Source organism: Narcine bancroftii, chromosome 6, assembly GCF_036971445.1.
Source record: "Narcine bancroftii isolate sNarBan1 chromosome 6, sNarBan1.hap1, whole genome shotgun sequence".
Lineage (NCBI taxonomy): Eukaryota > Metazoa > Chordata > Chondrichthyes > Torpediniformes > Narcinidae > Narcine > Narcine bancroftii.
In genome coordinates, this window is record NC_091474.1 from 247,304,070 (window position 1) to 247,315,707 (window position 11,638).

Consider the following 11,638-nt stretch of genomic DNA (forward strand, 5'->3'; position numbering starts at 1 on the left):
GCAAAAGCAACAAAAAAAAATTACAGAAGATTAAGGGTTACAAATAGAATTAATGAGAACACATAGCAGAGAGAAAAAAAGCAAGACTGCAAGTCTGAGATAATACAGGGTGATTCCACTCACTGTAATTAGAAATGGGTATAACAGAGCCTCTGAGGAGGCTTTGAGATTCATGTTGATCTTCATAGGGGCACAGATGGAGGAGTCCTATCTCTAACCGAAAGGACTTTTGTCGCCAGGTGTGGAAGGGAGTGGAAAGTGGGAGGAAACATTCTCATAAAAAGGGGTATTGTTCCTCAAGTATTTCTCGTAATGGGGAGGGTAGAGAAGGAGTCAGGTCAGTGGAAGGGTTAGCAGGCTGTAGACCAGGTGAGGCTAGATCCCTAGGAGAAACAGTGTCCTTCCATCAGGAAAAATAACATGAGGATACTGCGGATTAGCATGAAGCAGTTGAACACACTCTACAAGCAAGTCAGCTTTGCTGGGTCTAACATGTTTTCTTAATAAAACTTCTCCGGGGTTAGATAGCCAAGTCGACAAAGTCGATCTAGTTTTCGATTTTATCATCATCATCATCATGGCCCATCCCTTTGCAAGCGAAGATGAACACGGTGTTTTGTAGCTCTTCTACCCTCATAGAACTTTTTGTAGTTGTTAGCACATTGTGATGTGCCACTGCGAATCACTTAACGCCATGCAGTGCGATTTTTTTGCGAGGCCCTCCCAGTCAGTATGGTTGACATGGAATGACTGGAGATCGTGGTTGATTACGTATTTGTAGCGAAGACTAGGGCGGCCAACAGGGCGGGGAGCATCTGGTAGCCCACTGTAGAGGACATCTTTGGGCAATCGGCCGTCTTCCATATGGACAATGTGTCCAACTTACCACAGGCAGCGAGTGCGGACAATTGAGTAGAAGTCCATACTTCCAGTCTTCTCCAGGATTTGGACATTTGTGACTCTGTTGCACCACGAGTAGCCTAGGATGGACCTGAGGCAGCAGAAATAGAATGCGTTAAGGCGGTGTTCTTGCTTTCTGTATGTGACCCAGGATTCAGAGCCGTAGAGAAGACTACTCAGCACGCAGGCCTCGCAGACTCGGATCTTCAACTTGGTGGAGAGGTAGCAGTTATCCCACACGCAGGCATGGAAGCTTCCGAAGATAGTGGATGCTTTTCCCAGGTGTGTGTGCAGTTCTGCGTTGAGTGAGTCCGTTGTTGTCATGGTGGAGCCCAAGTTGCAGAATTTCTCTACATTGGTGAGCACTGACCCATTGATGGTAATTGATGGAGTGTCGTAGGTTTGTTGGCTAAAGGCGACTGTCTTGCCCAGGTTGATTTTCAGACCAAATTCAGTGCAGGCAGATGCAAATATGTCGCACAACACTTGCAGCTCTGGTTGAGAGTGAGCCACGAAGGCAGCATCATCTGCATAGAGCAGTTCTTGAATCATAACTCTTCTGATTTTGGTCTTGGCCCGGAACTGTGACAGATTAAAAAGTTTTCCAGAGCTCCTTGTGTGCAGGGCTATGCCTGAAGCCTCTGGAAAGGCATGGTGCAGAAGAGCAGAAAAGAAAATGCCAAACAGAACTGAAGCTCTATTTTACGCTGCAGTGGATTGGGAACTCTTCTGATCTTGAGCCGTCGAATTGGACAGTGGCCTACATGTTGTTGTGGAACTGGACGATGATGGACAGTAGTGTGTCAGGGCAGCCAAGACGTTTTAAGACATGGGATAGACCTGAGCGACTAACATAGTCAAAGGCCTTGGTGAGGTCAATGAAGCACACGTAGAGGGGTTTGTGTTGTTCAATGCATCTCTCTTGCAGTTGGCGGAAGGTGAAGACCATATCGATAGATGATCAAGCTGGTCGAAAGCTACATTGGCTTTCAAGCTGTATTCTGTTCGCGATGGTTTGGAGGAGAGGGAGGATTGCATGACAGAGTATCTTGCCTACAAGGCTGAGCAGTGAGATACTGCGGTAGTTGTAGTCTTGGCATTCACCTTTGTTCTTGTAAAGGGTCACAATGTTCACATCCCGCAGATCTTTGGGGATGCAGCTGTTGTGAGCTCGGAGACAAGCGCTTCGCCGCCAAGCTTCAAGATCTCAGAGGGGCTACCATCGATTCCAGGTGATTTGTTATTTTTCATACAGTGGACTGCTTTTCTGACGTCAGTGATGGTAAATTCAGCATCTAGCTCTGCTAGGACAGGTAGCTGTGGCAGGGTGTTGTTGATGATGTCAGGGTCCACATCGACTGGTGTTGCGTAGAGAGAGCTGTAATGTTCAACCTAGCGGTGTAGTTGCGAGTCAAGGTCTGTGAGGAGACACCTGTCGAGAGTGCAGAATGGAGCAGTTTTCTTAGGTACTGGACCTAGATCTTCTTTGATTCCGCTCTTCATCCCTCTGATGTTGCCGCGATTCACGCTGTTCTCGATGCACACGCTGAGATCTCTCCAGTATTCCTGCATCGCAGTCCTGGTGGCTCTTTGAACTTTCTATTTAGCATACTGGTAAGCTGCCAGTGTTGAGGCGGATTTGTCCTGCTGTAGTGCTTGGCGGGCTGCTCTTTTCTCGAACAGTATTGAAACAAACTTGTCCACACATGCACAAAACCAGTCAGGCTGGTTTCGTTTCTGGATTCCGAAAGCGGTTTTTGCACGAGCAGATACAGTGCTTTTCAGTCTCGTCCAGTTGTGGACTGCCAGACAAACTCCATGCTTAGGCCTCTCTCCATCAGGATGGCCACTCCAGAACAGTGAAGTGTTCCTTGCCAGTGAGCCAAGTCTCACTGAGGGCAGTGATGTCAATGCCCAGATGAGAGAGTTCCAGATCGATGATGCCAGACCTCCATGGGGAGGTGGCGTCTACGTCCGAGTTGACACCTAGACACCGAATGTTCCAGGTGGAAATAACTGTAGAGGCAGTAGAAGAATGACAACCTGGTCGCACGTGCTGGAAATGACAACCCTGCCGCGCAATGACAGCCTCCCAATGAGGGGGCTCCCAGGTTGCCAGTCGCTGAATTCTATTTGTTCTGTTTTCCATAGGGCTTTAAGCACCATGTGCTGGAGCAAGGACTTGGAGGCGAGTGCTTGCCCAGGACAAACGCCTCCCTCTGGGTCCCACGCCACTGGGCCTGGCTGAGTGCGAGGCATGACAGCCAGAGTGACACGGGATTGCCCCGCAGTGGTCTGTTTCATGACCATGCTTGCTGGCTGTTGTCCTTACAGATCCATCCCCCACCAAGTTTGCTGCTGCAGACTGCTAGAGAAACTGTTTCCCGCGCTCTGTCACAGCTGCCAGAAAACAAAAAACAAAAAGAGTTTGGTGAGGAGTCTCATTGGGAGCTGGGCAAAGCCGTGTACGGATAATGCTTCTGGCAGCACATCTCGCCAGCTGCTGGTGGGGAGACCTTTCGATTTTAATGCGAGAGTCATAGCTTTCCAGATTGTACCATTACTGCCCTCCACTTGACTATTACGCTGTGGGATATAGCTTGTAGTATGACTAGTAGCTATCCCCCTATCAAGAAGGTATTGCCTAAGTTCAGAACTCATGAAAGCTGACCCTCTGTCACTATGAATGAAGTTAGGATAACTGAAAATACTAAAAATCATATCAAGACATTTAATAACAGAACTAGCAGAAATGTCAGCGAAGGAAAAATGAAAGAATTCATCAATGATGTTAAGGAAGTAGGAATTCTTATTATTTGAGGGTAGTGGTCCTTTAAAATCCACGCTGAGGCGTTCAAATGGTCGAGATGCCTTAATCAATGTGGAAGCGGAAAGTTTGTAATAGCATGGTTTGCACTCCACATAGACAGGACACTCATTAGTCAGTTTCTTGATGTCTTCTAGTGAGTTCGGCAAATTGAGGGACTTCATATAATGATAAAATCTAGTGACTCCTGGGTGACATAATTCCTCGTGAAGGCATTTCAAATGGTCTAGCTGCAGACTTGGACAGGTCTTGTAAGAAAGCGTGTCCAGGGTGTCATTGAATTTTCCTGGGCGATACAGTATATCGTAATCATAAGTAGAAAACTCAATTCGCCAACGCAAGATCTTTTCGTTTTTAATCTTGCTCTTCAATTTAGATTTGAACACGTCGGCAACAGATTTTTGATCAGTCAGTAAAGTGAATTTCCTTCCGGCTAAAAAGTGTCTCCCAATAGCAAATGGATTCGACAATAGTTCGCGCTTCCTTTTCGATAGAGGAATGCCTGACCTCTGGCCCATGTAATCTCCAAGAGTAAAAGGCCATAGGTCTACCAGCTTGATTTAGTGTAGCTGCTAAGGCCCAATCTGATGCATCAGATTCTACATGGAATGCTAAATCCTCATCAATAGTTGATATTGTGGCCTTGGCTATATCCTGTTTGATGTTTTCAAAATCACGGGGAAAACTAGTAGGAAAACGTTAAACAGTGGCTGCGCTTTATCTGCGTAATTGGGTACCCAATGAGTGTAATAGGAGAAAAACCCCAGGCAACGCTTGAGGGACTTATGTGTCAAAGGTAGGGGTATCTCCATGAGTGGTCCCATTCTCTCTGGGTCTGATCTCCCCTTTACTCACTACATAGCCTAGTATAGCCAGACATTTAGTGCGGTATGCACACTTTTCATTATTAAGGCTTCAGTGCAGATGCTTGGCCACCTGGAGGCATTTTTGTAAGTTCCATTTGTGATCTTTCAAGTCCTTGCCACATATAGTGACATTGTCCAGATAAGGATAGGTAGCTTGTAAGTATTGAGTGTCTACTAGCTTATCCATTTTTCTTTGGAAAATGGATACACCATTGGTAACTCCAAAAGGAACTCTTTTAAACTTAAAAAGTGTGCCATCTGCCTCAAAAGCAGTAAACTGCCTTTCATCTTTGTGAATAGGCACCTGATGATAAGCTGATTTCAGATCAATTATGGAATATATTTTGTATTGTGCAATCTGGTTTACCATGTCTGAGATACGAGGCAGGGGATAAGCATGTAGTTGCGATGTAGTCCATGACCATTCTATGTTTCACACCATTTTTGATGACTACAACTTGTGCGCACCAAGAACTTGTACTGGATTCGATGATTTTTTTCTTTCAATAAACGTCTAACCTCATTCTTAATAAAGAGTCTGTCCTCTTTGCTATAGTGTCTACTCTTTGTAGCTATAGGCTTACAATCCGGGGTTAGATTGGTAATTTTTAGAGTTGATAACCCGTAAACAGCCTCTTGAGGTACCGTGATCAATGGTAATGGGCTGTTAAACACCAATATGATATTTTTCATTTGGCACTGGAAATCTAATCCTAAAATCATTGGAGCACAGACCGGGGAGCTCGTGCAATCTGAAATCTTTATATTCATTTCCCTGTACCTCAGGGTTACTTTACAGCAACTTGTAATGTTTCGTTTTAGTCTAGAACAAGCCATAGAAATTTTGCGCTTAGATGGAATCAAGGTTAGATTCAGGGCGCTAGTGGTTGTAGGGTGAATATAGCTATCAGTACTGCTTGAATCAAACCATCAATAGGCTCCCCGTTTACCTCCACCTTCATCGTGGAATGCTTCAGGTCGTGGGGTTCATCTTGATTTATCGTCATCGATGCCAGAACAGGGTCTCTCTGCAGCAGCGATCTGTCAGAGTTCGCCACGTTGCTGGCAGTTCACTTACTATTTCAGAAGAAGAGGGAGAAGAACTAGATGAATCGTTGGCTCTCCAGGTCACTTCTTCTTCTTACTCTTCAACTCACAGCGTGAGCTAGGTGAAGACTCTCATGCATGGCAGGCTCTGGCCCAGTGCCTTCGCTTTCCACAATTGGTTTGTCATGCAGGGCATTCAGAGCGGACATGTAGCACCAAACCGGAGAAGTAGCGCCTTCTGTACTGGCTTTTATGCTGTGGTTTAGTGGCCCTCAGCAGTGGATCATCACGGCGGCCGGGCCTTGGGTACTTCAGTACCTCTTTCTTTCTCGAGGGCTTCAGCACTTTGTAGTGCAGACTTAAGGACCTTCGCTTGTTGTAGAGCAGCATTAAAGATCAGGCCCAGGGTTACCAGTAAACATTGCTGATGTACCCCGACTCCAATCCATTTATGAATGCATTCAGCATCAGGGATTCTTGGTGGGCTTTGGCCATGACAGCAGCACAAGCTGAGGCTCTGGATAGCCCTTTTAGTGCAAACACAAAAGCATCTTTGCTCTCTCAAGCTTGTTGTCTTCGAGTGTAAAGTTGATGTCTTGCAAACAAAATGTTTTGTGGCATATCATAATCAGTTCGGAGGAGATTCAGTGCATTCTGGAAGACAGCTGTCTCTCTAACTGAGGAGAGCCACAAGATGTTCCAGTTTTGTTGTGTCTTGCACAACATTATTTACTCGCATGTTTGCTTCAAAACACTGGAGCCAGTAGTGAAAAATTTCTCCAGCTCAGGTGGCATTTTGATCTATCTCGTGTCATCCAGGTTTCAGGGAAGTATCCATGATTAAGAGTCTGTTAATAAAATTGATGTGCCATAGATATGGACCAGTCAAGTATTATACTAATACTGAGCTTTTATTAACAGACTATATCCGCCACTAAACTGGCCAGTGGGAAAGCATCTCCATCTGTAATACCAGTAGAGGGGAGTATCTCTACAGCCTTAGCCAATAGAAAGCAATCAGTATAATACAGCCCCCCCCCCCCCATTACATCATCACAGAAGAAAGAGTTAAAGGAACAGAACTTGAAATTGAATCCTTTAAAGAACAAATGGAAAATATGCAAACTAAATTTGCTACTGTTCAAGATAAATTGGCCCAAAAAATGGATGCTTTGGATAATTTTAGCAGAAGAAATAATATTTAAATTGTTGGTGTTAAAGAAGGGGATGAGGGAGATGATATCAGACAATTTTTGCAACGCTGGATTCGCAAAGGTCTGGAGTTAATGAATTTCAGGGAGATAGAGAAAGCACATCAAGGTCTAAGACCTAGACCGCAACCAGATCAAAAGCCACGTCTAATACTGGTAAAATTCCTTCATTATCAAGTAAGAGAGAAGATTTTAGAATTGGCAGCAAGACAAGCAAAGGAAAGACAAAGTCTTTTAGAATATAATGGAAAAAATATTTTATTTTATCCATACACAAGTTTTGAATTGTTGAAGAAAAAAAAGGAATTTAATCTAATTAAAAATATACTGTGGGAAAAAAAGGCTATGCCTTTGTTTTGCGATATCCAGCGACACTGAAGATCTTTGTCCAGGAGGTCAAAACAAGTTTTTTGTTGAAGCAAGAAAAGCAAAACAGTATGTTGACTCTTTGCCAGCTATTCACTATGAAGAAGAGATGATTTCTGAGCAGCAAAGTGCAATTTGAAGGACATTGTGAATTACAGTGATGAGGGGTAAATAACATTGTCTCTTTCTCTTTGGCTTGGCTTCGCGGACGAAGATTTATGGAGGGGGTAAAAAAAAGTCCACGTCAGCTGCAGGCTCGTTTGTGGCTGACCAGTCCGATGCGGGACAGGCAGACACGATTGCAGCAGTTGCAAGGGAAAATTGGTTGGTTGGGGTTGGGTGTTGGGTTTTTCCTCCTTTGCCTTTTGTCAGTGAGGTGGGCTCTGCGGTCTTCTTCAAAGGAGGCTGCTGCCCGCCAAACTGTGAGGCGCCAAGATGCACGGTTCAAATAACATTGTAATAACATGGATTCATGAGAGCAGGAAAGAAGAGGCTGATAGCTACCAATTCATGTGTGCATTTGTGACAAAGGCCACTGCCCATAATATGGAGAGGAGTAATGTTGTTTTATATATTAATAACAACATTAATAGGGGGATTTTTATTTTCTTTCTTTACAGGATATCTTCTTTTTATTTGTGTTTCATCTGGAATAGTTAATAAATAGCCTATATGGCGAGCTCTCCACTGGCCACCGTGACAGAGGTGCACCAAAGAAAAGGTACAAGGACTGCCTAAAGAAATCTCTTGGTGCCTGCCACATTGACCACCGCCAGTGGGCTGATAACGCCTCAAACCGTGCATCTTGGCGCCTCACAGTTTGGCGGGCAGCAACCTCCTTTGAAGAAGACCGCAGAGCCCACCTCACTGACAAAAGGCAAAGGAGGAAAAACCCAACACCCAACCCCAACCAACCAATTTTCCCTTGCATCCGCTGCAATCGTGTCTGCCTGTCCCGCATCGGACTTGTCAGCCACAAACGAGCCTGCAGCTGACGTGGACTTTTTACCCACTCCATAAATCTTCGTCTGCGAAGCCAAGCCAAAGAAAGAATAGGCACATGGATGGGAGAGCTATGGTTCGGTGCAGCTCGATACAACTAGGTAGACCCATACTTTGGAACAGACTAGATTGGCTAAAAGGCCTATATCTGTGCTATAAGGTTCCATGATCCTAAACCTATGAAGCTTGAAGTAATTTTTCACAATTGAAATGTGATTCTTCTCTGTACCCTCTTCTGTGCTATCATGACCTTTTCTACAATTATTTATTATTAACGAGAATTCATTTAAGGGAGAAAAAAGGATATTAATTTTAAGGGGGAGGGGGAATTAAGGAAAGAGGAAAATGGCCAGTGGAGTGCAGTCATTTGCAGTTGGATCAATGGATCCAAATAATGGATATTCTACTCTGTACATTTTGTATATTGGTGAAAACTAAAGTAGTTCCTTGCCTATGGAGTTTTTTTTGGTGACAGTCATTGTGAAGCAGAGCCAGTTTTCATTCCATTTAAATTGAAACTTCTGTAAATTTCACTAAGAAGCTTTTCTCTCCATGTCCCACTTAACTAATCCTTTAAGATCATGGTCCAATGGTGAAAATAGAGTACTTATTGAAATAGGGAATGGATTAATTAAATAGTGTTATTTTAAGGATGATTAATTAATTAATTTTCTGTTCAAAGTTGCTGATTGTCTTTGGCTCCTCCTTGTAGAATCCTGGATATGCAGGACGCCAAGAGCTACCAGAAAATCTGAAAATCCAATTTCGGACCGTGGCTATGATGGTGCCAGACAGACAGGTGAAAGAAATTCTAAATAATATTTAAAAATAACACATTTGGGAATGTTTTAATTTTGTCCATAGAATCTAGATCGGCAAGTAAAAAGGTTAATACAAAACCAAAGATGTGACATTCGTTTCACCAGGACAAAGTTTGCAATTATCAACAGAGCTCATTTAAAAGGCAATAATGTGGGCAATCAAAAATTTCAAAATGTAGAATGTAATTAATTATTCAACTTTTTCACTTTTCATTATTAATTTCACGGAAGCAATTTGGTTTGTCCAAATTTCCAGTGCTTCTTTATTGTACGTGGTTGTTTTACCTATAAATCTGCATCTTCTGGCTGTTGACCCAGTAGTACTTTCTTTTTATTTTAACTGAATTCTTCAACATTTTAAACACTTCTCATCTCCTGAGCATTTATGTTAAATAAAGATCAAACTCCTCTGCTTCATCTCTGTATGTGAACCTTCATCCCTGGAAACATTTCAGTACCCTTTATTCTGTTACGGGAGGAGGGGAGTGAGAATGTCAGGGTCACCCCTGTGACAGTGAGCCAATGAGAAGGTGAGAGCAGTTTAATGGGCAGTGTTTGGGGAGTTAAAAATGCAATGTTGTGTTGAGTAAATAATAAAAATAAAGTCAACTTCATGCTTTGCTGAAAGAAACAGGTGAGTGTATTCTTTGTTTGTAAGGTGTAGAAGATCAGTGCCATTATAAGGCCAAAATGGCACAGTTGTAAGTTTAGCTTATCTTCCAGGGTTAGGTAGAACCTATGCAAATACCAATGACTACACCTTGGATTTGTGAGGGGAGTTTAAAAAAATCTCTTCAAGTTCATTATCATTCTACTTTACAAATACAACCTGCCGAAAGTGTTTCTCCAGACCATGGTGCACATACATACACACAATTTATAGCACATAATAGCACATCTTAATGTAAATACAATTTTAAAATAGTGAAAAATATCAATTATTTTGGATGATTTACTTGATTACAATCTCACAGCTTGTAGGAATAAGCTATTTCCTACCCTGGCAGTCCTGATTTTGATGCTCCTGTACCTCCTTCTTGATGGTAATGGATCAAAGTACTGTTTGCTGGATGGAAAGGGTCTTTTACAATTCTTTGATCCCTATTTAAGCAACACTCTTGGTTAATGTTGACTATAGAGGAAAGGGAGACCCCAGTGATCTTCTTGGTCATTTTAACAATCCTCTGTATTAAGAACAAGTTTTGCCATGCAGGTGAATGTTGGAGGGAATTGGTTGGATTCTTGTTGCAGAAAGATGCAAAGTCTTTACATCTTTTATGATGGAAAATGGATGTATATCAATACTGGACGTGAAAACATGGCGATATGGGAAAGGGAATAGGAAGATATCAAAGTGGTGGAGGACACGTGAAGATGTCCTGGATGTAGGTGGAAAGTGACTAGACAAGGAGAGACGGGTTTGAATTAAGTTGGAATCAGTGGCGGATTAACTAAAACCTGGGCCCCTAAGCTAAGGTTTAGTAAGGCCACTCCCAACCTTCTTTAGCCACCCAGGTGATGCCTCCCCCCACACATATTATAAATTTATCCACCAGGTATGTACTCGGGGTGTGCATGTATACACTGTGCTTGGAATTGATGGGCTGGGTGACAATAGCCCAATGGAGAAGGGTGCATGAAAAGGGGAGGGGTTGGGCTGGTAGTAGGGTACCTTGGTGACAGTTGCTGGCGGGGACCTCATCGCCGGGCTCTGACTCAGAGCTGCATTTGGGGAAGTTTGTGCACTCCTTCTTCAGCTCTCTGCTGCGCAACACCACCCCCCCCCACTCCTAGCTTGTACCAGCCAAAGCCAGCTACCTCACCTTTCAATCATTTACAGCGATCATTGCAATTTGCATCTCTGGGTACAATTTCCAGAAACTGTTCTGTCGTTCATAATTTAAATAGCATGAATAATTAAAGTGATCACTTACTCTGCTCCTGTGGCATAGAGTCCAGAGTTAATTGAATCAGTTGTCCCTGACTTTTCTGTCAACGATGCTGGCACAGCATGAGCTGCGATCTGTTGCAGGAGGCAGACCTCAGACTCACACGCGCTTTTACAAATGCAAGAATTGATTGACAGGCAGCATTTGGACCGGCGGAGCCCAAATTGATAGATGGGACTGAGACCCTGCTGCTGATTGGGTGAATGCAGAACTTCTGCACCCGCAAGGTGTGAGCCTTGATTGAGCAACTAGTAGGACTACACTTCATTGCTATATATATTAAATATTGTACGAGCACTATGTGCATAATAAAATATCATAAAAACAAGTTATAGGAATCAATTACAGAACTTTTATTCCAGACTTGCATAATAAATAACTGCTCCTGCTGGTTAGCAAATTAGTATCTGTATGGATCATGATAGGGGAATGTGGTTATTTTGTTTGTGATTTATCCATTACATCATGCTGCCCCAGATTATTTAGTAGATGGTATTGTTACGGGCCCAGATTATTTAGAAGATGGTATTGCTGCCCCAGATTATTTAGTAGATGGTATTGTTATGGGCCCAGATTATTTAGTAGATGGCATTGCTGCCCCAGATTATTTAGTAGATGGTATTGTTATGGGCCCAGAGGACCCCAAAAC

General features: G+C 43.3%; 1 protein-coding gene across 1 annotated transcript in view; it reads left to right on the forward strand.

The window, feature by feature from the left end:
• The window catches only part of LOC138737386 (dynein axonemal heavy chain 8-like), a 446,335-nt gene extending 437,290 nt beyond the window's left edge, over positions 1-9,045 (forward strand). The window contains exon 47 of the mRNA XM_069888133.1: positions 8,932-9,045. Coding sequence (XP_069744234.1) covers positions 8,932-9,045 — 114 coding nt within the window. The remainder of the gene's footprint in view (positions 1-8,931) is intronic.
• The last annotated feature ends 2,593 nt before the right edge of the window (positions 9,046-11,638 follow it).